The 27,664-nt window shown below is 34.4% G+C and overlaps 3 protein-coding genes across 8 annotated transcripts; 1 reads left to right on the top strand and 2 right to left on the bottom strand.

Moving 5' to 3' along the window:
* Positions 1-2,960: 2,960 nt before the first annotated feature.
* On the bottom strand, positions 2,961-10,013 carry LOC140826597 (SKP1-like protein 21). Of its 5 annotated transcripts, none has more exons than XM_073189021.1 (10): positions 9,806-10,013; positions 8,764-8,847; positions 8,378-8,599; positions 8,053-8,244; positions 7,834-7,944; positions 7,595-7,673; positions 6,165-6,316; positions 5,797-5,978; positions 4,232-4,365; positions 2,961-3,488 (listed from the first exon to the last, which is right to left on the bottom strand). In XM_073189021.1, the coding sequence occupies exons 1-10, from the start codon at positions 9,812-9,814 to the stop codon at positions 3,478-3,480; spliced, it is 1,176 nt and encodes a 391-aa protein (XP_073045122.1). In that variant the 5' UTR covers positions 9,815-10,013; the 3' UTR covers positions 2,961-3,477. The 5 variants fall into 5 exon arrangements, with proteins under 5 accessions (XP_073045122.1, XP_073045120.1, XP_073045121.1 ...); XM_073189019.1 differs by having other exon boundaries at positions 2,961-3,427; XM_073189020.1 differs by having other exon boundaries at positions 2,961-3,427; positions 6,165-6,304.
* Positions 10,014-12,462: 2,449 nt separating this feature from the next.
* LOC140826585 (ascorbate transporter, chloroplastic-like) lies at positions 12,463-19,493 on the top strand. Of its 2 annotated transcripts, none has more exons than XM_073188989.1 (11): positions 12,463-12,716; positions 14,364-14,959; positions 15,154-15,261; positions 15,563-15,718; positions 16,527-16,742; positions 17,260-17,469; positions 17,643-17,780; positions 17,955-18,056; positions 18,140-18,205; positions 18,870-18,954; positions 19,069-19,493. In XM_073188989.1, exons 1-11 carry the CDS (start codon positions 12,662-12,664, stop codon positions 19,164-19,166), a joined length of 1,830 nt encoding a protein of 609 aa, XP_073045090.1. In that variant the 5' UTR covers positions 12,463-12,661; the 3' UTR covers positions 19,167-19,493. The 2 variants fall into 2 exon arrangements, with proteins under 2 accessions (XP_073045090.1, XP_073045091.1); XM_073188990.1 differs by having other exon boundaries at positions 12,464-12,716; positions 14,376-14,959.
* Positions 19,494-22,912: 3,419 nt separating this feature from the next.
* On the bottom strand, positions 22,913-25,889 carry LOC140828278 (uncharacterized). Its single transcript, XM_073191266.1, has 2 exons — positions 25,326-25,889; positions 22,913-25,172 (listed from the first exon to the last, which is right to left on the bottom strand). Exons 1-2 carry the CDS (start codon positions 25,579-25,581, stop codon positions 23,131-23,133), a joined length of 2,298 nt encoding a protein of 765 aa, XP_073047367.1. The 5' UTR covers positions 25,582-25,889; the 3' UTR covers positions 22,913-23,130.
* Positions 25,890-27,664: the final 1,775 nt, after the last annotated feature.

Below are 27,664 nucleotides of genomic sequence, written 5' to 3'. Positions count from 1 at the left end.
AGACGAATCAGCCGGTGACTAGGCGAATCAGCCAATGACTAAACGACTCAGTAGTCAATACATGCAGTGGCTATAAATCAATAGACAACAAACATCAATCTCATCAATTACAAATATCAATGTAATAAACTAAGTATGTGATTTAGGGAAACTCGAGTCAAACCTCCCTTGAGTTGTGCAATCCCAACTTTACATTAATTTATATATTTCTTTCTGATATTCTGACCCTGTCGAAGTCTCGAACTCAAAGCCTGTCAATACTCAATCTGACAATAACAATATCGAGGGTACGATATCAATACACCACTCAATTAATACTGGATATAATCAGAATTCAATCAAATTCTGTTTTCAACAACATAACGTCATAATTTCAATATACCCAGCACTACCATATCAGTCAGTTATCAATCCCAACATCTCATACTCGATAATACTCCAATCCTGATATCAATTCTCAATTAACTCAACTCTAAAAATCATAACAATTTCATATGGTATCTGTTCCTCAGTCCGGTTTTGATTATACGATGTCTAACATGCCAAAAACATCATATATGAATCATATCAGATTCTGACAATACCATAATTTCAAAACATATCAAAACGTAGCAAAACTTACGTCCAATTATAGCCTACGTTGATAGGAACACGGTACCGAAGTCGGATTCAAAATCGGACGGACGGATTTCTCACAAAAGGCGTAAGGATTTTTCGTAACTTTCCTCGGCCCTTTCTCGATTCTTCTCGTTATATATATATATATATATATATATATATATATATATATATATATATATATATATATATATATATAAACACACACACACACGGTTCAGGTAAGGGACAAGTGGCTTGTTCTTGCTTCGCATGTCGCGCGCATATGCGCGCCTAAGCATCGCGCATATGCGCCTGGCTTGCTGCCCGGCATATCCAAATCTATCCACCCGCGCATATGCGCGACTCTACCCCGCGCATGTGCGCCACCCCTTCTGCCTATCTCGCGCATGTGCTCGGCTCATGTCGCGCATGTGCGCGTAATGTTCTGTTCCGTCTTCTTGGCTACTGGACTGCTCGCGCATATGCGCGAACTCAAGTCGCGCATCGCGCATATGCGCGAGACCTACTGGTCGCGCATACTGTCCCTCGCGCATATGCGCGCACCATCTCGGCGCATATGCACGAGAGGTTCTGGACCTTCGGCGCATGACTCGCGCATCCCATCGCGCATGTGCGCGAATGCACACTCTCGCACATATATTTCGCGTCTTTTCCGATCTAATCCGTTCCGTCTATAATTATCTAGATTAATCAATAAATCATTTCAGATTAATCTCGGGTTACGATAATTATACTCAAATCATTTCAGATTACGGTAATCAAATTCTCGGGCCTTACAATACCGGAGAGACGAATCTGTTTTAAGGACATCGTACCTTGTACATGCTTCGATTTGCTTTATTATTTTTGTTCAATTGTTCTTGTTCAACTTTTCTTACATGTTAAACCGTACATTACTTTATTCATATTTCGAAAACGGAGCTATTGAATTGATGAATTGCCTTAAGTTTCTGTTAATAAATTAATTATGACATCCAAACATATGGTGTTCATGAAGGGATTTCTCTGATGCAGCAATTGTGGTGCCTTCAAGCTTTCCACCTTCTTTCTCCATGGATGACTGCAATCCGTGATGCTTGCGACCAAGATCCAGGGGCTTCGTTACTCTTCTGTCCACTGTAGGGGTTTACAAGCTCATGATAGTTTTGAACACAAAAATAGATTCCATTATTTTTGCAATCTGTTGACATTAAGTTAATATAATCTATGTTAGGATGTAATAATTATCTCTACTGAGAGAATGATCGAACTGCGATTTTTAGGTTTCCGTTGGTTTAAAAGATTTGAGTTGCAATATTACCATTAGTTATAATTTTTAGTAGAACAACAAGCGTTCGGTTTCACTAGTGATATCAGAACCAAAGTAACATGTTCGATTCTTATTGATGGTAAGCAATGCAATTATTGTGAGAAAGATTATTGGAATGCAATAATTGTTTCTACTGAGAGAACAATCGAATTCTGATGTTCGGATTACTGTTTTTTTTAAAAGATTTAAGTTAAACTTTTATCACTATTTATATTTTTTGTAAAACAACGTACATTTGATCTTGAAAATGATATCTGGGTGTCTAGGACCTCGGCCCAGCCCTGGAAGAAGCTCGGATGGTGGATAAAATTAAAGGTGTCGGGTTACTCAATAAAATCGAAAAATTAAACGAGGTTACTGTTTATTATTTTTTTAAGATATAATATGATCAATCGGTGGTTTAACTTTGGATTCTATAAAAAACATCGATTGTCATAAAACAAAGCAAACATGGATATCAGCCATGAATGCTTTTCTTTTTTTATTTCAATAATCTTCTTGCTCCTATTTTTTATTTTTATTTTCTTCTATTAAAAACGAAGAATATGTCAGATAAAAGTTTGAAATTTGAAATGAGATGTAATTCACGGCAAAACAAAAAATTTAATGGAATTCTTTTTTTTGTTATTTATTATTTATGACATATTTTGTATATATTATTATTTTCCGGTGATGATGATTATCAATAATACAAATTCATGATATTATCTACACTATCAATAATAGTTGAGCTTAATAGAGGGACAAGATTTTTTTTCCCGAAATTGTCTTTATATTATATAGATATGTATATTTGGTTTTATGCATATATTAGTAATTTTAAACATTTCTCATCAAATTTTTCCACATTTTTTCACTAACTATTATAGATAGAATAAACAATTTTCACTTTATTTATATATTATTCACGGTGAATTGAATTTTATAGGATTTCTTTATTTGTTTTCAAAATAACTGTTAGATACTTTTATTTTTGTAAAGGAATAGTGCAGAAATAATTACAAAATTTCAAAAGCTCGAAAGACGATGATTCCCGCACAAAACTTGGTCACATGGACTTGCTCATATTTACAACAGCACCACGCCACAAAAAAAAAACAAGCAGTACAAACATTACATCACAACTCTCACCTTCTGTCCATAGCACCGACCACTTCCACCAACGAGCGAAAAAAGAAATAATGGATTGGAAAGGATAAAAGAGAGTGTCACCAAAATGGCTCATATCGCCTGAGTAAAAATTATTTCCTTAATTTCACTACAAGAGACTAATGAAGAAATTAGATTGAAACTTCAAAATTGGATTTTGGAGAATGTGAGAAATTGCCTATGAACTTGAATGTTGATTGACTGCGGTATGAGTCCTAAAATCTAGAAAGTTTGGACACCATCATCACAACTGACCCAAATTGAAGAAAAAGCCCGAAAAACAATCTGGTTTATACTTTGATCTTGATACATGCACCAGGATGGATCATTTCCGGTGCTGATCTTGGCCTGGGAACAAGAGGTTAAAACACCATGAGCGCACAGACAATGAAAGGACTCTAACTGAGCACTGCAGTAGATTTTGTATCTTTGTAAAATGGTTTGTATAAGCTAGCGACCAATTCAGTTACAATTATGATAATCGTCAGATAATGTAAACTCCAACCAACATATGCAAATATTAACATGGTCACCACAAAATTCTTAGTCCCAAAACAATCAAGGTAAGTTTTTTTTTTTATCAGAAACATAATAATATATAAGTTAAAAGTTTTAGTACAAAATAAGCGGATGAGTGATCCGTGAAATGCATCAACCCATTGAAGTCTCAGCAGCACCTTGTGCAGAACATATAAATCAAGGAAATAAGATAAAATGCTTGAATGGAGAATTATTATGACTCCATAACATGCTTAGTAGTATTGCTACCTTATGCCTGCACAGGGTTTCTATCACACCAGTTTTAGGAATAAATCTCACCACACATATACATAAATCAGTAAATCACGGAAACAAGATAAAAAGCTTGAATGGATAATTGTTATGGCTCGGTAGCATGCTTAGTAGTATTGTCATACCTTATGCCTGCACGGGGTTTCCATCACACCAGTTTAAGGAATAAATCTCACCACACATATATGTCATCCCCATACGCATGATAAATCTAATGACACCACGCTTGGAAAACTATGAATGAAGAAACGGTTGTCACAGGACTGAACAACTTTGCCTCATTTTATTAAAGTTGGAAAACCGTAGAAGACGACAAACAGATAGAATGAGAGAAAAAAATAAACAAAGTAGCAAACTTACTTGTAAATCTTCTCGATGAACCATTTCCATTGTTCATTAGTGGTGGTGGTCGTCTCTCTTGACCCAGAGACAGTATCTCTTGCATTCTTTCAGGCCAATCAGAATTTAATCTTCTTGCGAAGTCAGCAACCTCCCTAATCAACCAAATAAGGTAATAAATCTTCTCATCATGGGTATCCAAATAATACAAGCTCCATATCGGGACCGCACTTTCTTTGGTCCATTTTCACTCTCTCTAACCGAGAAAAATAAATGCAAATTAGTAACCACTAAATGATATCATGGACTCATGCGGCATAGTAGCCACAAGAAAGTACAAAACAAAATGAATTTATAATAAATACAAAATATTATGATGTAAACATGAATAATATAAGTATTGCATAATTCATGCATTTGGGCCTTAACGATAAAATTGGATCATAAATTTCATTAAATATAACATTTCTTCAAAAGATTAATGGTATTGATCCAACAAATGGAACATGTTTCCTGCAAGTCAGACAGCCTCCAATCACATTTATTATTCAAGAGTAACTCATAGATTGCTAAAATGTAAACTGCGGACCCCCTATACCCATTTAAGAATATCTGATTTGGTGTACCAATTGTCGATCCTATACCTAATGATTACTCCAAGGAATAACAATGACCACCATAAAAAGAAAAAAGGGAACTCGATTCCAAGATAGTGATTTTAGGCGACATTCGTTGAAACTCGAGAAGATTATATTCTCTTGATCTTCTTAGTCTTTAAAGGAAAAAAGACCACTAAATACAATATTTTATAGAGAATATACAAAGACGCGGAAAACATCCCTGTAACTCATCATATATGATTACATAGTTGTCAAGGGCGCAAGGCGCACCGAGGCGCACAAGGGCTCTGGAGCCTGAGGCGCAAGGCGAGGCGCGTGCCTTACCGAGCAAGGCGCACATTTTTTATTTTATTTTTAAATATATTTATCTTAGAATAATATATTAAAATATGAAATAATTAAGTCACAATGTCACACAAAACAACAAATAATTAATAAGTTCATAACAATAAGTAACACAATTAAAATTCTTCAATCATCCTGAGCAGTTACGTTTGGGGTTGATTTGGGCTTTTACATTTTAAGTTACTATTAAAAAAAACAGAGAAGTTGCATTTTCAAAATGCAACTTCTCTGTTACTGAATTTGTTTTTTAAAAAAAGCAACTCAGGCGCGCCTGGGCAAGCCTTTGTGAATCGTTGCGCCTGGGACGGCCCCAAGCGCAACGCCCAAGCCTGGTGGCGCCTCTCGCCTTTGACAACTATGTATGATTATAACAAGGTTGACTAGTTCACATGATATCTGACAATCAGTTCAGCAGACAATCTTATTTCCAATCCATCAGACAGAGTTGCTGACCATATCAAGACTAGCCATCATCACATACAAAAAACAACTACATAAAGCTGTGTTTAGTAGAGTTAAAGACTGGAGATCTAATTATTAATATTTTCCAGTCTTTGGGATACCAACCCCAGCACTTATTTGTAACATTGTAAAAAGTACTCAAAAAGTCATCAAGCTTACCGATCGATTTTTTCTTTTAAAGCAGGGTCAATGTCATCATCTAAATCACAATCATCAAACTCATCTTCAGGCACAAATCTATCATCTCCGATAACTGGCAACTTCGTCACATCAAAATGGCTGGGCAGAGAATCGCCATTTCTTGATGGCTTACTGCCTGCAGAATTAAGCTCATTTGATTCCTGCAACATCAAACGATATCAGCCCAAAAAATAATAGTGTATGCACCGGCATGCATTTTTTGCACTCAAATGATTCTTTGCGACAGTCAAAAGGGAATTGGGGTAATTATAAAGTGGCTTCAATAACCAACTATTAAATGGCAATCCAACATGAAGCTAACTCAGGTAAAGAAAACAAATTTTGACCTTGTTATTCATATCCACAGCATTGCCGTTTGAAATGGTAATGCAGTTTGAAGGAATGGATTTTTGATGGTCTTTCCTCCTACGATTCTTCTTTTTATTTTTAGAATTACGAGTACCTTTAGAATCTGTGAAGCATTTATCTGTAAGGATCCCTTAAAACGGCAGCAAATAGAAGGAAATTAAAAAGGAAATAAGATGTATGGATAAACAAAATGATGAGTGGCTTTAGTTTCCCAAAGCAGTAATTCCACAAAGATAACCCATATAAAAGCAAACTAAATTCAACAAGCAGGAGGAACAGTTAAAACACTGAAATCATATTATTCGTACCAAATACAAACATAATATAAAATAAATAAAGACCTAAGAAGTAAGAGAAATGACAGCCGCTAATTTAGCACCACGAAAAAGAACATAAAAATGAAAATAAAGTGCACGTGAAAATCGAAGGACATAAAAATCAACATGAATAAAGAGATGGGAAAACAACAAATTTGTTGTTCCTTGTTGCAAAACAAAATCAGATAATGCCTTTGGAGAGACAGCGGAAGTGAGAAATTTAGTGGAACAAAAAGGGGATGGTATGTTCATAAATATGTGTTGCTCCTTATGTTGAAGATAGGTCACCTTTTAATATATAAATTATAAAAATGATCCTGGAGCAGTTTCTAGACTATAAATTTCCTGAAACCCCTTTACTGTGGAACTTAAAAACAATTTCTTCAATAGTCAATACATCAACAAACTTTCATAATGACGAGCACCTCATGGCAGAATTATAAGAACATGTTACTAACGGGGTCAGAGTAATTTTCCAAATAGGAAGTGTTTCTGCGTCCCCCACAACTTGAGGCAGAATTGTAAAAGACATGTTACTAACACAAGGTCGGAGTACTCTTCCAAGTAGAAAGTGTTTTATGTGTTTGTGATTAAGATTCTTATTGACTTCAAGTTGCATATTTAACGAAGATAGATCAATGGATCAGAGACCGTGTTTCTTATTTTTATTATAGAAATAGTGAACTAATAACAAACTGTGGTGGGAAGTCTACCATTCAATTAAAGGGGCTTATAAAAACACAACCAATTACCTACATTTTCTTACTACAGCATTAGCCTTAGGTTTGTTGGAAAACAGGGATACAGCTTATGTCACAATTATAACAAATTTAGGCACATATCATTTACATAACTTACTAAAATTGACTCCACATTACACGGTGCAATTACAACTTCTCTTCTGAGAATGACAGCTGAATTATATCACCGACTTCATGAAATTTAATCAATTAAATTATTAAATATACACAAAGCCATATCAGCTATTGTCTTCAAACATCTTTTTTGAAAAAAATGGGACAGACAAATATAATGGTATCTATTGAATGAGAAAAAAAGATGAAAAGATAACCCAAAGAGTCATCATGTACCTCCCTCGCCTCCATTAATAAATGACAAGAGATCATCAACTGAACGCTCATCCGCATGCTCCTCTTCGACTTCAACACTCTACAGAAAAATGAGAGTGAAACGCCAATCACAATTTGCGTTACCACAAATCAAATTACAACTCTAAAAGCTTATTCAATTAGATCACTACCAGTTTAGGACGCAGTGAGCTACACACTGATCATTAAAATAATACTTTGAGGTATAAGGTCATGATTACCCTTTGTATTTCCCTTTCTTTTAATTCTTTTCTCTTTCTGGCATACAATCTATTCAACAACCGAATTCTAGGATCATCCATGGTGTTTTTAATTGGCTCCAACTTCTCTTCCTGAGTCAATGCGATAGATTCATGTTAGAAAGCTAACATGTGAAAACATATTCGCCCCGAGGAAAACAAAAGGACATTAAGCTTGTACACTGCTTGCAATGACAAGACCTCTGTGAGATCATCAGGTAGATGAAATATCTCTCTTATCTCTTCAGGAGTCTTTCCTTCAATCACCCGTGCAAGTGCACGACTGGTGAGATCAACCAAAGGTTTTAGTTGCAAGCTGTCAGCAGCAGATGTCAACTCGCAAAGTCTTTTAGTTTCCATTCGAACTAACTTTTCGTCAAAGTACTTCCTCTCCTGGATATAAAAGGAGAAATCGAGAACTTATTCTCTGGAACCAACGGCCTAATGCCTCATAGATTCGCATCTGCCAATCAAATCAAGAAAGAAATTAATCTTGACAATCCGGTGGGGCTCTACATGTAGTTACCTTGTTAGAGCGGCCTGGTATTTGATGAAAGCGGCAATAGTCGAGTATTAAACTCAGCATGAGAGGATTAACTTTTGAAGGAAGGGAAATGGGGTGACTCTTTGAAGATCCCACGCCATTATGTATTTCTTGACGTATGAAAGGACAAAACATAGCAACCTCTTGCTCCACTTGTTGTGTTGAATCATCAGAAGTTTGAAGCCACACGTAAGCCTTCAACATCTGGTAACACGATGGATAACAACAGTGATCAAAATCAACAATAAAAAGCAGACAGAGATGATTCCTCTACAAAGTAAGGAGTTTCTATATTACCATGCAAGTGCAAAAAAGAAAAGGCGATCAAATACTAAAAGAACATACGCGACAAAACAGAAAAAGCATACCTCAGGTTTTATTATTTCACTATCAACTTCTGTCATTGCAATAAAAACGGTGTAGAGTCCAACAGTACTTTCACTGGTACATTCCTGCATCAAAATAAAAATGGTTAATTGCCATGACTGTTACTTCAAGAAAATTGAAATTTTGACTGACAGCTGGCAGTCATTCTGTAATATAATTTGATAAATCACATTTGAATACGTAAGAAACTTTAATTAAAAAGATCGACTGCAGCACATCATTAAGTAGGCCATCTTATTATTGATCTATACAAAACTAAATCGGAAATATGTCGAATAAGAAAATAACTCTCTTTGGCAGTATATCAGATGCTCTTATAGTAGCTATTAGCAACAAGCAGATGTTAATTATAAAGCTCAAAGTATTTAATAAATAATAGGATTGCAAAGCAATTAATTACGAAATAAAAAAATTCCTTTAAGACGATGAGATGAATTAAAGTTCCAAATTTACTGCTAACGCTCCCCCTGTAGGAATTACAATGTTAGTAATTTGCTAAATTTAATACATTTAGCACCCTGCCCCGTGATTAACCCCTGCAGCAACCAAACTTCCAGGCCTTTCACTAAAGCTAAAGGTCATTATGCAGACAATGCCAGGAAAAAAAACAGCATACGAGGGGAAAAAATGAGGCCAATTACTCCGAATGATATAAAGCTGTAATCTTTATCCCTCAACTACCAACGTTCAAACATTTAATATGAAATGAAAAGAGCTAGAAAACTGTTATCATTAAACAATAAATATGAAATGCCAAACAGAAAAGCCCTAATCCATGTCAGTACTCAAATCCCCAATATCAATCCATAAATTGACCAACAAACAACACAATTAGCACAATCAGGGGACATATTAATATTAAAGGCATCGAATTTCGAACACGTAACCAACAATCCTTTTCTGACTCAATTAAATCAAACACCAGTCTCGCGTCTTTAGCAAATAAGTAATGAACAACTATAAGGAATCAAAAAACAACATTCAGCTCGCGTATTTTACGAAAATTAAATGCAATTTATTTACCTGAAGCATACAAATAACGCTAAAGGAGTGGAATGGCGGCAAGTCGGCAGAAATAAAATCGAAAAAAAAATGAAAATTTCACAAAGTGAATCAGGCGAGCAAAGGAGGAGATTGACAGAGAAGACAAGGAAATGGAAAACTTTCTTAGTTTTATTTAATAAACTGGTGATGTTAACGATAATAATTGTTGAGACTCTGTGACGAACAGATATAAGGGATGTAAATGAATCAAACGGTTTGCGAGCTATTCGAAGCTCGGTTCGATAAAAAGCTCGTTTGAGTTTGTTTGCTAATCATATCAAACTAAGCCCAAGCTCGATTTTGAGCTCGAAAATTTAATCAAACCAAGCTTAAACCTAAGGATATTCGGCTCGTGAGCTCGCAAACATGCTTGATAATAGGCTCGCGAGCTCGAGCTCGGCTCGTTTAGGTGGCTCGTACTCGAGCTCGATCTCGGCTCGTTTAGGTGGCTCGCAAACATGATTTTGGAATGTTCAATAATATACTTATTTATGTTTTTTTTTTGCTCTTATTTGTGTCGTTTTGGTTATTTATGAATGAATTTACATTTTTATGTTTGATTTAAAATTAGTTTATAGATATATTTAATTTTTAACAAGCTCGATTCAAACTCAAACCCGAGCTCCATTCTATGCTTATCGAGCTCGAAAACGAGACGAGTTCAAGACAGGCTTGTTGAACATGTTAAATGAGCTATTAATGAATCAAGCTCGAGCCTGGCTTGATTAACATGCTAAACGATCTTTTAACGAGCCGAGCTCGAGCCTGGCTTGATTAACATGCTAAACGAGCTTTTAACGAGCCGAGCTCGAGCTTTTAACGAGCTCAGTAATTTCAATACAAACCAAGCTCGAGCCTGATAATAGAAGCTCGAATCGAGCTCGAGCTCGAGCTCGAGCCTCAAACAATTCTAAACAAACCAAGCTCAAGCCTGATACTGTTTGGTTTGGTTTGGATCGTTTACATCCCTTCATATAACTGTCCGTTAATAACTTGCAAATCCCTCCGTTCAACGATGAGATTTGGGGTGCCGACTGGTTGCGGCTTATATTAACAATTACACCTGTCATATGTTTATTCTGCGCCTTGAAGCTTGGCCGTGCACACACCTTACTAAAAACATATTGCGATTTTATGTTCAATTCGATAAGTTTTAAAATTCTGTTTAAATCACATTTACTTCGAATATGTAATTTGTTTTCTTGAAAAAATACGATCATTCGTATTTAATAAAATCCATAATAAGCAAAGTATAAATGTGATATTTGTAAACATGATATATAATACATTATGATGTGGTGTGATTTAATTTATTTATTTTTATTGGGCAATTGTTATAACATCCATATTTTCTTCTAATCGATACATGACCTGTGACCACGAATAGAGGAATTGATGAGCTGATAAAAAGTTGAATTAAGGTACTGAGATCCAGTTAAAATAAAAGACGGATATCAATTGAAGCTCTTAACAAATGAAAGTTGGATCTTGGCATTCATCATACTTTGTTTCGGGACCGATCATTTCTTACTGAATGGGGATCTTCAATCAACACTTAGTTGGATCTTGGATCACTATTTTGACTAGAAAATTAGTCTAAAATAGTTTGTTTAGAAAAAAACATATCACTTATCATTTCTCACACTTTTAGATACAATATACACCTAGAAGATATAATTGAGAACATGTGCTAAAGCACATTTCTGTTTAAACACTAGAAAAAATGTTGACTTCGGAAATTAGCGGATTGGCAGGAGGAAGGGATAAAAACCTCCTCTAGACATTGATTTTTTTTTTTTTTTGTATTTTTTTTTTTTTTTGGCTAGCTTATAGACTTGATCACCAATTTCCGACAATGTTTAGTCCCATCGGGTTGGATGCATGTATGAGATGCAAGTTGGGCTTGTTATTGATGTATTTCGAAGTGTAAATAATATTGTATAGACGGTGCAAAATATTAAAGACGAGACGAGATATTGATGTTGAATCGATGCTAAATCGATGAGTATGAAATATTTGTTCATGGCAAAAAATAAATGAAGCTAAAACTGATGTATAATTGTCAGATTTGTGTAAGATGAGAGTTAATGTTGAGTTGAGCTAAAGTTGGGATGAAAGTTGAATTAGTACTTAAGTGTAACGATGAGCATGCACCAACTAAATTGAATCTAAGATGAAAATGAAATCAAGTTGTGGTGGAATTGAGATATAGTATCACGTCGATTCGAAATCAACGATGAAATGGAGTGAAAATCGATGCTAATCCAAAACTAATGACTACGAAGTGTCGATGAATGATGAAAGGAGAAAGATTTATAACTATTTAGAACATAAAATTGAAAAAATATTATAACACGTCTAAAACGATATAAAGCATATCAGTCAAATAAACAATAATTATCGAGAAGTTTAAATGAAATATTTTAATAATTTATGGAAATGATGTAACACTGTAATTCGCATAACAGAGATAATCACGTAAAGGTCAAAAAATTAATAGATATTAAAAAAAAATTACAATAAAATATGCATTTTACAATTCTAATTATAGGGCACTGGCGTCTCGCTTGGAAAACGTGTCAATTTCTCAGCCTTTTTTTCCCGCTTTTTATTAAAAAATAAATAAATAAACAATCTCCGTTGAATTTTTTCGGAACACCACCTCCCACGTATTATCCACTCAACGGGGAGATACAGCAGTTGCCCATCAGAGAGAACTGGAGCTCCATAATTCTGTAATTTTTTATTGTGAGTGAATTCAACTGAAGCTGGGGATGCGAGCGTATAAATAGGAGCAGAGAGTAGAGTGCTGCTGTTTCAAATTCTGCCTCGGCGATGGCCATCGACGCCGTCATATCGCACCGGAATTTTGGCTCCTTCATCGCTTCTGGTAATTTTGTACCCTCTGCGATTGTGATTTTCACTTGTATATGCTTCTCCATTTGGACACTAGCGGGAAAGAAATACAGGACTACACGTCTATTTATTTATTTATTTATTTTAATGAAATTACTTAAAAGTACAGGTATCCCAAACTAAAACAAAGACATAGTTCTACTAGTCAAAATACATACTACACATACATATATCGTTATCGTAATACAACAATAAAATAAATCTTGATCTCTTAATAATAACATCAATATCCGGCTTTTCATTTTCAAAAATCGTCATATTCCTCGTGTTCCAAACATGATATATCCTAGTTGTAAATGTCATACATCTCATCTTGTTAATCGTCTAGTTGCCTCGGTAAACGACCTCGAAAGGCTTTGAGGACAGCCGTTGCCGATCCCATACCTCTCTTCATTCCCAACCAATCTCGAACACCATCCCATATCTTCTTCGAAATCCTGCACCTGAAGAAAATGTGGTCGTTGGACTCCTGTGCATCACTACATACACACACGAATTATCCAGAACAAACCCAAGTCTATCCCGAGTAAGAAACTTAGCGTGTGCAAATATACAAAGCGCAAACCGGTGCTTAGGTAGGATGAAAGACTTTGATATAAAAGGTTTCCATGGCCGTCTTCCCTCTTTGTGAACAAAGAAATCATACGCATGCTTAAGACCTGCCGTGCCATTAAACCAACGATCTAGCCAAATTTCTAGTTACAAAAATATTGAAGTGGGAAACGAAAGGAATCTCATAAAGATTGAGCGCTGAACGAAAACGAACATATTATTGAAAATATGAATATCGTGTATACAAGAACAAGAAAACAGTAAAGTAAACCGAGGCATGTATAAAACAATAAGAAAACAGTAAAGTAAACCGAAGTTTGTTCGAAGTACAGTTTCCTTAAAACGGATTTGTCCTTCCGAAGGTGCTTCAAGGATCAGGACCGACAACTATTTCCCAGGATACGACAAAACCATACAGCAACTTAGCACAAAGTAACTACACCGGCGAACTGAAAATGTAACTTCACTTTATCACCGAAATCTAACGGAAACCAAATGAAAAGCTAACAATATGAAATGTATGAGAATGCTTGAGATAGATCTTGAATGTTTATAAAAATCGTTTTTATGTGTATGGAATGAGGAAATGAACACACTATTATAAGCTCCAAAATGCACACAAAGTCAAAGTGTTCAATTACCTCAAGAATGTGGAAAGTCAAAAGATATTTATACAATAATGAGTTACAACTAACTCAAGATTGTGAAGAGTCAAAAGATACTCCCACATTCATGAGCCATAATTTTCATTCAAACTCTAAATTTGATTCAAATTTCCAACACATCTAATTATGATGAAATTTAGGATATTCAACATGCGATGCCTGCAACCGATTGGCAACTACGGAGAGAGATTGAGGTAGGATATGGCACAATCATGGAAAAAATTAATCCCTAGCATTAGCATGTGCATGCATAAGGCTTCACATGCGAGGGAGCAGTCGTTAGTTTGACATATCAATGTCCAATTGATTTGCTCTATTTATGCTTGCTCATTTATTTCTTTTTCTAGATTGCAATAGAAGTATCCTCTTATTTATTTTAGTCACCTGACAAGTAATTCATGAAGAATCATACACAGGTCATCAAACTGGAGAACGATCAAGCATTGCTGCTACACATTTTGGAAATTACAAAATGAATACCAGCGAGACGTATCCACCTCAAGAAAGATTTTCATTCAGCTTAGCCCGCATCCTACCTCAAAACAGATTCCTTTCTGGAGGCGAAAGTTTCATAACTTTTTCATCGTTCCAGACAGAAGCAAATCAGTCTCTCTCAGTGCCTGTTCCCCACCAACTAAAGAAAAAGTTCCATGCGTCCCTTATTACAAGAAAAATCAGTGGAATAAGCAGGCGTCATCCTTCTTTTGCCATCCCTGATAGAATTTTTCAGTCCGGGAAGTTTGAAAATTTTGGTTTTACCGAAAGACAAGTGCTGCTGTCGAAGCGTTCAACAACGATGAGGACTCGAGCGGACTTCAAATCTGAAGAGCTTGACATAAGAGAAAGTGAGTTGGAGCCCCTTGTATCAGCTGAAGGGTTAAGTGGAGCGGTATTTCTTGAAGGATTTGAGCAAGGGAAACCATGGTGGGAGCAGTTCCCCAAGCGCTGGGTGATGGTGTTGCTTTGCTTTTGTGCATTTCTGTTATGCAATATGGACCGTGTAAGGTTTCTTGTATTTGTCCCTGTAAATTTTCATTTTTTTCATATTGTCGGTACAGCTTTCTATGTTAATGTTATATTTTGTGTCCAAGTTATCACATGGAGTCAGGTGCCATCATCAGGGTGTGGGTGCTGGCTTAATAGAGACAGAACCATAGCGACAAACAATGACAAAATGTTGTGTTTGGTATCCAGGTGAACATGAGTATAGCTATACTTCCAATGTCAAAGGAATATAACTGGAACAGCACAACTGTTGGTCTAATTCAGTCTTCTTTCTTCTGGGGATATCTGCTCACACAGGTCGTTTTCACATGATGAAACCTCAATAAGTTATTTATTCAAGGTTATTAGCTACTCATACTGCCTTTATGGTAAATATTGTAGCCTATCATTGAAAGAAGCATAATGGTGCGTGCCGTATTTTAGTGAAAAAACCCACCTTTTTTTATGTTTCACCATCTCATGGTCCTTGCAATTAGATTTAAGACAACTCTGTGCTTGTACTAGCTTGGACAACCTTCATCATTAAGCAATATTAAGTGTCTTATCCAAAATAAATTTATACCTTCAACTTAGGCAGCCATTTTATTCACTCCGGCAGATTGTTGGGGGCATTTGGGCTGATAAATTTGGTGGGAAGGTAGTTCTTGGTTTTGGTGTAGTTTGGTGGTCTACTGCTACAATGTTGACACCTTTAGCTGCCAGAATTGGGCTTCCCTTCTTGCTTGTCATGCGGGCCTTCATGGGAATTGGCGAGGTTAGCTGCTTCCGCACTTCTCTGGCAAATTTTTTGGTTTATTCATTAGTTCTTCGCGATCAGAAAATGCGTTGCATTCCTTTTTTCTGTCGTCATAACTAACAGTTTAATGTTTCATTGAGTATTCCAATATCTTACTTTGCCTTCTCAAGAATGGTGCTGAATCAGTAAAGTATGACATATAACAATTTATACAGATTCAACAAACTTCTATATTAGAATTCTCTGTCTATTTCTCATCTAAGACGAGTTTTGTAATATAAGGTTTCCATTAACTTGACATCGACGTGAAAGGATTCCTATCATTTCTGGTTTATAGTCTATTGATTGATATGATGTGGCTTCTCTATTTCATTGAGCATTCTGAGTTCTGACACTGTTTCAGTTCTTGTACCAATTGTCCAAGGTAGGCATTTGTGGGAATGAGATCTCATCCCTTCATTGATTGACTTGCTAGCAATTTGATCCGAAAATATTCTGTTGAATATTGGTGCTATTATTATTAAGGTGTTGTTCGTTTGATAATAGTGACTATTATTACTTCAACATGACGCTCCAGTGATATGTTGTCCATTTGCTAATTCTTTTTATACTGATATGACAAAACAGATTTTTAATTGATTTTGAGATTTGGTTGGCACAGTGTTTTTCTCACATACATGGACTTGAACGGATTAAATCACTGAATATGACAGAGCATGGTTATCGACAAAGTCAACTTTTATTTATTCAATCAAATCTTACTTTGCACCTTTCTTTCTGAGTGTTTTAAAATTTTCATTTATGCTCATACGTATTCTGTAATCAGGGAGTTGCTATGCCTGCTATGAACAATTTGTTATCTAAATGGATTCCTGTCTCTGAGAGGAGCAGATCTCTTGCTCTAGTATACAGTGGCATGTATCTTGGTTCAGTGATAGGATTGGCGTTCTCGCCTGTATTGATCCACAACTTTGGGTGGCCATCTGTATTTTATTCCTTTGGATCTCTTGGAACCATCTGGTTTGCAATGTGGTTGAGCAAAGTAAGGCCTTACTTCTTTCTGCTAAATTATTCTCTCAACACGTAAGACTTTACTAATGGTGGTATGTTTGAACACCTGAACCTTTATTTGCTCTTTGTAACAAAAAAGCACCCCATTTGTGATTAGAGGATTTTACAAAGAAATATGTGGGCTCTTCACTATGCTACTTAACTCTGCTCTCCTCTATTTCAACTGTATGCGAAAACAAAAAATGTGCATCTCATCACGCATGTGCTTGTTTATTTTCTTAAAATTTTTGTTAAGAACAAACTTATATTGTGTAGAAATCTGGAACTTGTGGAGATTTACTTATTGTTTCTCGAGTTGCTGTATCAAGCTCATTTTACTGGTGTATCTTGTTTCCACATGGGACAGAGTGAGATGGTGTCTAGAAATAAATTTTTTTTCCCGTAGACTTGAGACATTTGAAAGTTAGTATTTTTCACTGGCCTAGTGTTGGAGTAAAACTGCTACTGCTGTGCCTCATTTCCTTTTAATTTGGTTTAAACTATTGCAGGCATATAGCTCACCAAAAGAAGATCCACATCTGAGTACAGAAGAAAAAGCACTGATCTTGGGAGGCAGCCTATCCAAGGAACCTGTCTCTAAAATTCCATGGAAGAAAATTCTTTCAAAAGCACCAGTTTGGGCTCTGATTATCTCCCATTTCTGCCATAATTGGGGAACATTTATCCTTTTAACTTGGATGCCTACCTACTATAACCAGGTTTGTTAGCTTTGGATTATCTTCATTTACAAAAATTTTGTTCCAGCGATCTCTTTCCCTTTCTGTACGGAGATCTTGTAAGCTGGAAATTTAGTTGGTGACTTTTTATTAATAAACCAAGAAAACTTGACTACCAAGCTGATATTTTCCAGGTGCTTGTTTTGTATGAGCAGGTGTTGAAGTTTAACCTCACCGAATCTGGACTACTGTGTGTGCTGCCGTGGCTAACCATGGCTGTTTTTGCTAATATAGGTGGTTGGATTGCTGATACCCTTGTGAGCAAAGGCCTTTCCATTACATCAGTTCGTAAGGCAAGCACAGTATTTAAAAAAAATCAGAATCTTCAAAACCTGCATTTGTGTTGTTTCTTATGCATGAACCTTACATACATCAGAAGAAAATTCTGCAGATATATCACCTTAGATGATTGCCGTTGCGTATTACAGAGAGATTGACTTATTTATTCAAAACCTTGATCCTTTCAGATAATGCAATCAATTGGATTTCTAGGTCCAGCTTTCTTCCTAACACAGCTTAGTAAAGTGAATACACCTGCTTTAGCAGTGCTATGCATGGCCTGCAGTCAGGTCGAAACTATTTTCTGAGCATACCACTTGTCATGGTTCTGTCTGAATTGCTTTGCTGAATACGTATAGCATAAACTTCACAGGGATCTGATGCATTCTCTCAGTCCGGGCTATACTCGAATCACCAAGATATCGGGCCACGCTATGCTGTGAGTTGTTTCTCATCTTTCCATCGTAATATTGTTGGCATGCATTTGAATCATTTATAATCGACTACAACAGACCTATTTGTCAACTTGGCAACAGACCTATCTGTCAACTTGGCTTAAATTTTTAAGGTTATGCTTTCCATTGTAATATTGTTGGTATGCATCTGAATCATTTATAATCGACTACAACAGACCTATCTGTCAACTTGGCAACAGACCTATCTGTCAACTTGGCTTAAATTTTCAAGGTTATGCCAAGTGATTATTCACTGGGTTTACTGTGCCACTTTTTGCTTGTGGGTCTTGTTCCTTTGCGCGCCAAATGATATCAGACCGACTCTGAATACTTTTGCCACAAGTCCGGTCTCATGTATATTGGGAACCATCCCCTAGATTGTGGAATTGCATGACAATAATACCACCCCCAATGTCACGACTCTTGTGGGATTCATTAAATTGATTTATATACTATAAGTGTATGGAATTAATTTTTCCAGAAACTTGGATCTAATATTTTGACAAAATGATAAAAAAATGCTCAGTAATTACTGGGTGAAATCTCCTATGCTAAGTTACACTTGCTGCACAATGTGACATCTGTAATGAAATGATATATGTTGGCTCTATGAATTTCCATGATTATATACGCTTCTTTCTATTCCAGGGAGTTTTGCTGGGACTTTCTAACACAGCTGGTGTACTTGCTGGCGTCTTGGGTACTGCTGCAACTGGATACATACTCCAAAAAGGTAAAAGTCAACCTCATACTTATCTTCCTGCATAACATAAACATTTCTTGGCATCACTGTTCTTCGCAACCTTCTCAATGTTATGTCTAGCCTACCATTGTTTGATCACATCAGGTTCTTGGGATGACGTGTTCAAAGTAGCTGTCGTGTTATACATCATTGGCACATTGGTGTGGAATTTCTTCTCCACGGGTGAGAAAGTTCTCGACTAAATTTTATCAATTATTATGATAGGAAGTTTTTCTAGATAGGAAACAAGATACGGCAGAAAATAGATATGGAACCAAAATTGGATATATATGGCGGAACTAGGGAGTGGAGAGGCTTGAAATGCCATTTGAGAACCTCTACGATCCGGGGCCACTCCGATGAACCCCCAAGATTTTCTGCTTTTGCCCTGCTGTTTATGCTGATGCAGACATGCAGTTACTTTAAAAATCTTAGGGAATTTATATAGGTTCTCCCTCCTTTTGGGGGAGCTTGCAATGTCTACTGTTTGGATACAATTGAATTCATCCCAATAGTGCTTAATTTGTTTATGATTTTGTGTTTTCAGATAAATTTGGAATGGTAATCAAGTATAAATGAGTATTGGGCAGACAAATGTAATTTAAATGGAGTAAGCATCTTGTGAGACGGTCTCACGAATTTTTATCTGTGAGACGAGTCAACTCTACCGATATTCAAAATAAAAAGTAATACTCTTAGCATAAAAAGTAATATTTTTTCATGGATGACTCAAATAAGATATCTGTATCACAAAATACGATCCTTGAGATTGTCTCACACAAGTTTTTGTCATTTAAATATACCTTAATTCATTTAAATTAAAATTGGTTAATTTCTATTTAATTTATACACATGACAGTAAAAATAATTTATAAAACAAAATTTAAGAAATCTAGATTCTGATATTTTGGTTGTTAATGTGTGTACCCATTTAACTACTATTGTAGGTTATATATTAAACTTTTAGTTATTCGTACTTTACATTTAACCATTGTAAATGCGTCAACAACAAGATAGCGTATCCTATCCATTACGTTCTTTAGTGAAATATTCAATTTTTTCACATTCATACTTTTCTTCACTTTTGTGTGATTTTCTTGATAATAATATGGTATCAGATATATTTTCCGATGATAGCGTATCCTATCCATTACGTTCTTTAGTGAAATATTCAATTTTTTCACATTCATACTTTTCTTCACTTTTGTGTGATTTTCTTGATAATAATATGGTATCAGATATATTTTCCGATGATGACCTGGTTGTACTGTTATGTTGGATTGTTTATCGTTGGATCAACCATTATCTTGTAAACTTCACGCTTCTATGCTCATTCATGGACGTGAGCGGTGTTAGTTGATATACATCGGCTGGATCATATATTTGGAAGTTGTATATATAGACTTAAAACAATTATTGACTTTGGGTTGATAATTTCATAATATAAATGTTTGTGTTGCTAAATTGAACTTTATCCATTACATCTTTCTGCTTATTATTTTCATTTGGACCCCAAACTCAAAATTTCACAAAGGTATTAAATTAAGAACGTTATACAATAAAATAATTTTCAAAGTCTTGATGCGATTCACAAAAACGTAGAGATTTTGCTTTAAATGTTATATATATAAAAACACTAGGAATGAACACGTGCGATGCACGTGGGTGATTAATAATGAAATATATACTAACAAGATTTAGATAATTTTTAAAATAATTTGAATAATATATTGTTTATGAATATTTATTAATCTAAATATATCAAAACACAATAAATAAAAATACATCATAACGATAAATCAAATATATTCACTTATTTATATAACATTTTTCAATTTGCATTATTATAACATAATGACAGCTCTCTCAAATTAACAAAGATTTTTTCATCCAAATATCATTCACAATAGAAAACAATAAAAATAAAATTAAGAGAATAGTAAATTTTTCTAAAACCAAAATTACAATGTATTTAAATGGAGTGCATATAGTGACTGATTCTCTTAATTAACTAAATTATCATAATGATATTAAAATAAAACACATAAACTTGTTATTAAGTTAAATATCAATTGTGTTTTTGCTAACTTTTAACTCCTTACAAATTTTGTTTAACTTTTTCTTTTTTTAGAATAGATATTACACATCAACTCAAATGTTTAAAACTGTATAGTAGCTCAATCGTCATGATTTGATCGATGTATCTAACAAAAACAATTATTGCACTCCAACAATATCAATAATTACACTAATTGCAATATATGAGAATTGATCTCATGATTTTGACTCTTACATATAGCAATTGTAGGATCATGTATTTGCCGCTTTACCAAAAGTTATAACCAGGGTAACGATACAACATTAACTAAAATCTTTTAAAATCGTAAAACAATTCAAACGTCATATTTCGATTGTTATTCCTTATATAAACAATTATTGCACCTAACAAATATGATATAGTTGTTAGTTTACATTCTAAAAATCATTTTTTTAAATCAAATTATTCTCACTAATCAAATAATTTCATCGAATACAAATTAGTTTTAATTACTAATAATAATTTAAACACAAATATTAATTGTTAGGGTGACCACTATATGTCCTCACCTATGCTTCATTAAGTTGCAACCATAATAATAATACACAATGAATTGGTAAACATAACTTAGTTAATTTAAGGGGAAATTGCATATACTACCCTCGTGATATCCCGAGTTGGCATAAATCTCCTCGTGAAAAATATATCATCTAAAAACTCCCTGTTTTTTAAATGTCCAGCTTATGCCCCCTCGCCAGTATGGTTTATACAACACGCGCCTAAAGTTGCGAATTGTCATTGTTTTATGAGTTTTGTTGTCTAAAATGCCCTCGTTCGGTATAGAAATAGAAGACCTTTTCTTCTTCTTCATTTCGCGACTTCTTCATTTTCCCATTTTAAAAACCCTACATTGATCCAAAATTATGAATCCAAATGTTGATGTAAGATATCCCCAAACTCCAATGTGCAAGTGCAATGTTAGGGCAGAGATTAGAGTTGTTCAAACCGAAACCAAACCATCGAAGGGACGTCTGTATTATTGTTGTTATTCTAAAAAATGTGGCTATTTCCGCTGGTGTTTGCCTGAAATTGTACGAGGTGTTGATGTTGGAGGTTCCTCCGAAGTGAAGTCTGAGATGGACGCTGGGAATACATCGACCTCAACGCCAAGGCCAGCAACTGAGAGCTCACCCGACAACGGCAATGAAGAAGTGATACTTCAATTTAAGATTTTTAAAGTCCGATCCAACACCTAATGCAGATGCAAGCTTTGATGAGTTTGTGTGATGGATTCTAGTTATTTTGTAATAAGGTTCCTTGTGTTAGGTTGATGTAATTTGGGGTTATTGAGCTTTGCTTGCTTGTAATCTGCAGTAACTATGTCTTGTTCATTATGAAAACGTTGTTCAACCAACTCTAATGTAATCTGAAATATTTAGTATGTCGATTTATATCTTTGTTATTTTAGTATTTTGCAACATGAAATGCAAATAAAATGCAAAGTCTTGACATCAAAGTGAAATGCAAATAAATACCATTGATATAATAAGGTTGCAAAGTCTTGACATCAAAGTTTTCACATCAAAGTTTTCCTTACAATCAAAGGTACACTGGTTCGAAAAGTAACAAAACGACACAATGAACATTGTTAGCATATCAATGTTTTACAGCAAAGATTTCCCTCGACATGATGCATTTGCCACTGCACTCACATATACAATTCCCATTGCACTTGCTGTTGCACTTGCTGTTGCACTTGCTGTTGCATTTTCATGTGTTCTTGCACTAGCACGAGCATGAGCACGAGCAGTGATAGAATTACCACTACAAGACCTTGCCTTCGGTGGTTTAGTTGCAGTAGAGGATTGTTCTTGCTGTGAGGATGATGGATGTCGTTGTGAGATCCTCATGTTCTTGCTTGAAGACAGTGATTGATGTTGTGATACTGGAGGTGAAGTTGCTGCTCTTTCACTCTCGGTAGGAGTTGTGCCCTGATTAGAAATTGTTCTAACACTCGTGGATGCATTTGTTTTTCTTCTCCTGCTTTGAATTCTTGAAGAGCCCTGAAAAATGAAGACAAACTCAGTCATTTATTCGTTACTCAAGCATCAACAAACACAATCTCAATCTCATACCTGATAACACCTAGATCTATCATGCGTAGGATTTGTGCAACTAGATTTATTATGGCCTGTTTCCAAACAATTAGAGCATGTGTGGGTCAATCCTTGTCTTGTAGAAGTTTTTTGTACCTCATCTACTCCCTTTTTCCTTTTTTTCTTAGGCCTTCCAGCTCTTTTCTTCACCTCGGGTGGCCCTAGAGGCTCATATTCTGTCTTACAATAATCATCTTCACCTGGTACTGCATGAATCATGTAAGAATATGTCCTTAAGTAGGCCTCCTTCTTGTAATATTGGTGTACAAATTCAGAAACCTGCATCCGATGTTCTCTTATTGCTGCACAAGCATGTGCACAAGGATATCCACACAGTTGAAACCTCCCACAGCTGCATTCTTTTTTAGCTAAATCAACAACATTTTGTCCATTTGGAGTCTGGATCTGGTACTCCATCATTCCACAAAAGAAAACAGCACAATTTCTGCTCTTTTGTTCGTTCTCATTCAATGTTTTAACAATGTTAGGACAAATCTCACCCCCGTACTTCTCTATTCCCTCCCTCTTCACCTGAATTCTTGTCATTAATTTGGTTCTAATCCATTCAAACATAGAGATTATGGGCATATCTCTTGCCTCCAAAATGTAGCTATTAAAAGATTCAGTCATGTTATTAACAATAACATCAGAAAATGAAGAAAGAAGGAAATGAGACCTGGTCCAATGAGCAGGTGGGATTTTGTTCAACCATTCAGCCGCAGTCTCATGATCTGGAGAAGTCTTTCTATCAGCTGCTTCTATTCTTTTCATCCACATAGCAAACTCATTCTTGTTTGTTGTACTTGCGGCTGCCCACAACATTCCTTTCAATTCTAAACCAGGATGCTTCCTTGCAAAATTTTGGTACAAATGGCGTACACAAAATCTATGTTCACACTCTGGTGCAAGCTCATTAAGCGCCTCTAACAGCCCTTTTTGTCTGTCACTGATGAATGTCCATCTCTCGAATCCGATGTCTTCCAACAACTCATTGATGAACCATCTCCAATTATCAAAATTCTCCACTTGCACCACTGCCATTGCTATTGGGAAAACATTTTCATTTCCATCTCTGCCAATAGCTACTAAAAGTTGTCCACCGTAATTTGTTTTCAAGAAACATCCATCAAGACCTATAACAGGTCGACAACCAGCTAAAAACCCAGACTTCAATGCTTGAAGACTAAAATACATTCTTTGAAATGTAGGCACAGAAAATGAGTGATCCTTTTTTACTATAATCTTGCTACCTGAGTTATATTTCCTAACGGTCTCACAGTAATCCCAAAGTTTAAGATATTGATCTTTAAACTTTCCTTTAAGTTTTTCTAGAGCAGCTTTCTTGGCCCTGTATGCTTTATATTTGCTCACATCTACATTACATTTTCTTCTTATAACTCTTTTAAGCTTCTCCACTGGAATTGTAGGATTCTCGCACACAATCATTTCAATTCTTTTAGACAAATATTTATATGTCGCCAAGTTGTTGCTACTGGCCCTAACACATGTATGTTTTCCAGTAAGAGTTTTTACCTGAAATGTTGGCCCTCCCATTACCAAACTGGCATGCAATCTCCATTCACATCCGGCTTTGCACACTGCAGTAACCCTACTTTTCTCATTCTTTTTAAACACTAGCTCCACTCCAGATCTCACAGTCCAATCAACAAGAACACTTCTAAATTCGTGCACATCTTTGAATTTCATACCCACTACCAGTTCAAACCTTTTCATGTTCATTCTGTCAGAGAAGAAATGATGTTTTCGACAAGCTTCCTCATCATCAGAACTTGCCAAACTAATAAGTTCATCATCTACCTCAATGTCGCTATACCAAAACTCTGTGGCCTTTTCATCTCCTTCATCATTCTCTGTAGAAGATTCTGAATCCACATCCTCATCAGATTCATGAAAGCTACCATCTAATGAGTCTTCATCATCTCCAATTGAAACATCATCAAGTCCAATGTGATTATCATCTATCGGGTCACTCCCAAATGACTCACTTGTCCCACCTTCATTATCATCAGTTGCATTCAGTACTTGTGGTCCAGCCTTTGTATCATCACTTGGATTACTTCCAACACCAATATTTGCATCTTTCAGTGGAGTGAAATAATTTTCTTGTGACCACAATGTTATAACACTATGATTCCTAAAGCACTTACACATCGTGCGGATCTCTGCATCACCAACAATCTGCACCATTTCAGTGGTAAATGCATTTTTCGGCAATTTAAAGAAAAAATGCGCATTCATTTGTTGTCCTCCCGCCGCTTTTAACATATCAAACAAGTCATCGAGGCAAAACCTATCAAGATCAACATCTGGAATAACAAATTTCTTACCACCTCTGTATATGTTGTTGCGCTGCTCATCAAATTTCCCACCATGCCACAACTCAATCCTAACTGTCGATTCCATGATGTCTATATGCTGTAAAGAAAAAACATTAACTTACTGAGATAACCGACGAAAAGCCCACCCAGCTCCAACGCTTGATTTCGAGAAGCTTAGGGCAAAAGCTTCATCGGATTCTTACACAGCAAAAATGAAAATGAAATAATTGAGCTTATTATTTAAGGAGGGGCATTTTGGACAATAAACAAATTTTGTTTGACTAAAAGCATGGTTGGCATGCGTGAGCTGGACATTTAAAAAAACAGGGAGTTTTTAGATGATATATTTTTCACGAGGAGATTTATGCCAACTAGGGATATCACGAGGGTAGTATATGCAATTTCCCCTTAATTTAATAAGTGAGTAATATTAAATACAATTTTGTTATTTTGAAATGTGAAAAACAGCTTATATATATAAATTCATCATATATAATGCTAAATTAATTAATATGTAGAAAAGAGAAAAAATTATTTTTATGTATGTAATTTCATCATATACAATTAGAAATTAATTAATATATTGAAAAGAAAAAACAATATAACAAATAATATATTATATATGATGATTTCGTAATAAAATAATGCTAATATAATCATCTTTGTATTATGTTTAGAACACAATTGAAAATTGATAACAAAATATATAATAATAGAAACTTTAATTTTAAAAACATTTTTTTATCTAAAATATTGTCATAATAAATAATGAATCATAAGTGAAATCACTAAATTATTGATTAAATATTTATTTAATTATTACTTAAATCAATTTATCGGATTTGTAAAAAAATTAGCATTTCTTATCATCTACATAAAAATATCAAGAGCTTCATAAATTCATTGATATTAATTAAAAAAATTAATTTAAATACATAAAAAAATTCTTAAGTTCCTAAAAAAATTATTTTATAGTTATATTTTAAATATTAAACATTTTATTAGAAGTTTTAAAATTCTCGTATTTTTTATCAGCTATATAAAAATATCAAGAATTTCACAAATATATAGACATTAATTAGCAAAAATAACTTAAATTAAATATATAAAATTTATAAAAAATAATATAATGTGTTTATAATATTACGAAAAAATTGAAAAATATAGTTGTAGAACTCACAAATTTTATTAGTTATATTTTAAAAATTAAAGCGAGTTACACCAATATATGGGACAAAGGTTTCTACCCCGCAATGAGATGTACAAGTAGTAAAACCAAAATTAAAAAATAATTCATTAAAAATATAATTGAGAAAAATATTGTAAAATTGCAATCATAGTATAATTTTACGTTAAAAAAACATTCTTACAAATAATCTTTAACATATTTCAATATCTACAAAATATACGATGCTTCTTAGTTCATATTTTAAAATCAATTTGTTATAAAAGTGACTTATTTATATGTAAAATAAAAGAAAAGATAAGATATAAATATTAAATATTCATTAGCAACCATGAGTAAATACACTAATTTTAGTAACAAATTTTAGCAGCAACAAAGAAAAATCATGGATAAATTGATAAATTCAACATGTATTAATATCCAGAAGTATTTAAGATAGACAATAAATTATAAAAGAATCCATTAAAAATTATTGATTTAATTTACTAAATTAAATGAAAAGGGTATATTAGAAAATTCACAATTAGAAATCATATATTTATATTTATATTAAATGTTAGATTTTACTAAAAAAATTTAAATAAATAATTTTTATGGCATAAATTTTTTAAAAGAAATATGAATGTGTACTAATGTCCAAATCCATTTAAGATGGACAATGAATTACAAAAAACTCCTAAAAATCCTATTAATTTAATTGCTAACTTAAATTAACAAGAAAATTTAAATAAATAATTTTTTTGGCATAAAAGTTAGGAAAGAAAAAAATTGTGTATTAATGTCCAAATTTAAATTAACAAGAAAATTTAAATAAATAATTTTTTTGGCATAATAGTTAGGAAAGAAAGAGGAATGTGTGTTAATGTCCAAATTCATTTAAGATGGACAATGAATTACAAAAAAAAAAAAACCTTTAAGATAATCTATTAATTTGTTTGCTAACTTAAATTAAATTAAATAAATGAACAAGGACATATAAGAA

This window comes from Primulina eburnea, chromosome 3, assembly GCF_022965805.1.
Source record: "Primulina eburnea isolate SZY01 chromosome 3, ASM2296580v1, whole genome shotgun sequence".
NCBI classification, from domain to species: Eukaryota; Viridiplantae; Streptophyta; class Magnoliopsida; order Lamiales; family Gesneriaceae; genus Primulina; species Primulina eburnea.
Note: the sequence above shows the minus strand (reverse complement) of the source record. Positions and strands in the feature narration are given on the sequence as shown.

What these genes read in the sequence shown, in the direction of transcription:
- LOC140826585 (XM_073188989.1), top strand. Translation starts at nt 12,662, where the DNA reads ATGGCCATCGACGCCGTCATATCGCACCGGAATTTTGGCTCCTTCATC. An exon ending in TGCCTACCTACTATAACCAG is followed by an intron (nt 17,470 to 17,642) that starts GTTTGTTAGCTT and finishes TTGTATGAGCAG; the next exon opens with GTGTTGAAGTTTAACCTCAC. An exon ending in CCATTACATCAGTTCGTAAG is followed by an intron (nt 17,781 to 17,954) that starts GCAAGCACAGTA and finishes TGATCCTTTCAG; the next exon opens with ATAATGCAATCAATTGGATT.
- LOC140826597 (XM_073189019.1), bottom strand. An exon ending in TACCTGATGATCTCACAGAG is followed by an intron (nt 7,945 to 8,052) that starts GTCTTGTCATTG and finishes GCATTGACTCAG; the next exon opens with GAAGAGAAGTTGGAGCCAAT. An exon ending in TTAAAAGAAAAAATCGATCG is followed by an intron (nt 4,366 to 5,796) that starts GTAAGCTTGATG and finishes TTGGTTGATTAG; the next exon opens with GGAGGTTGCTGACTTCGCAA.
- LOC140828278 (XM_073191266.1), bottom strand. Translation starts at nt 25,581, where the DNA reads ATGGAATCGACAGTTAGGATTGAGTTGTGGCATGGTGGGAAATTTGAT. An exon ending in TGCAGAGATCCGCACGATGT is followed by an intron (nt 25,173 to 25,325) that starts GTAAGTGCTTTA and finishes ATGATAATGAAG; the next exon opens with GTGGGACAAGTGAGTCATTT.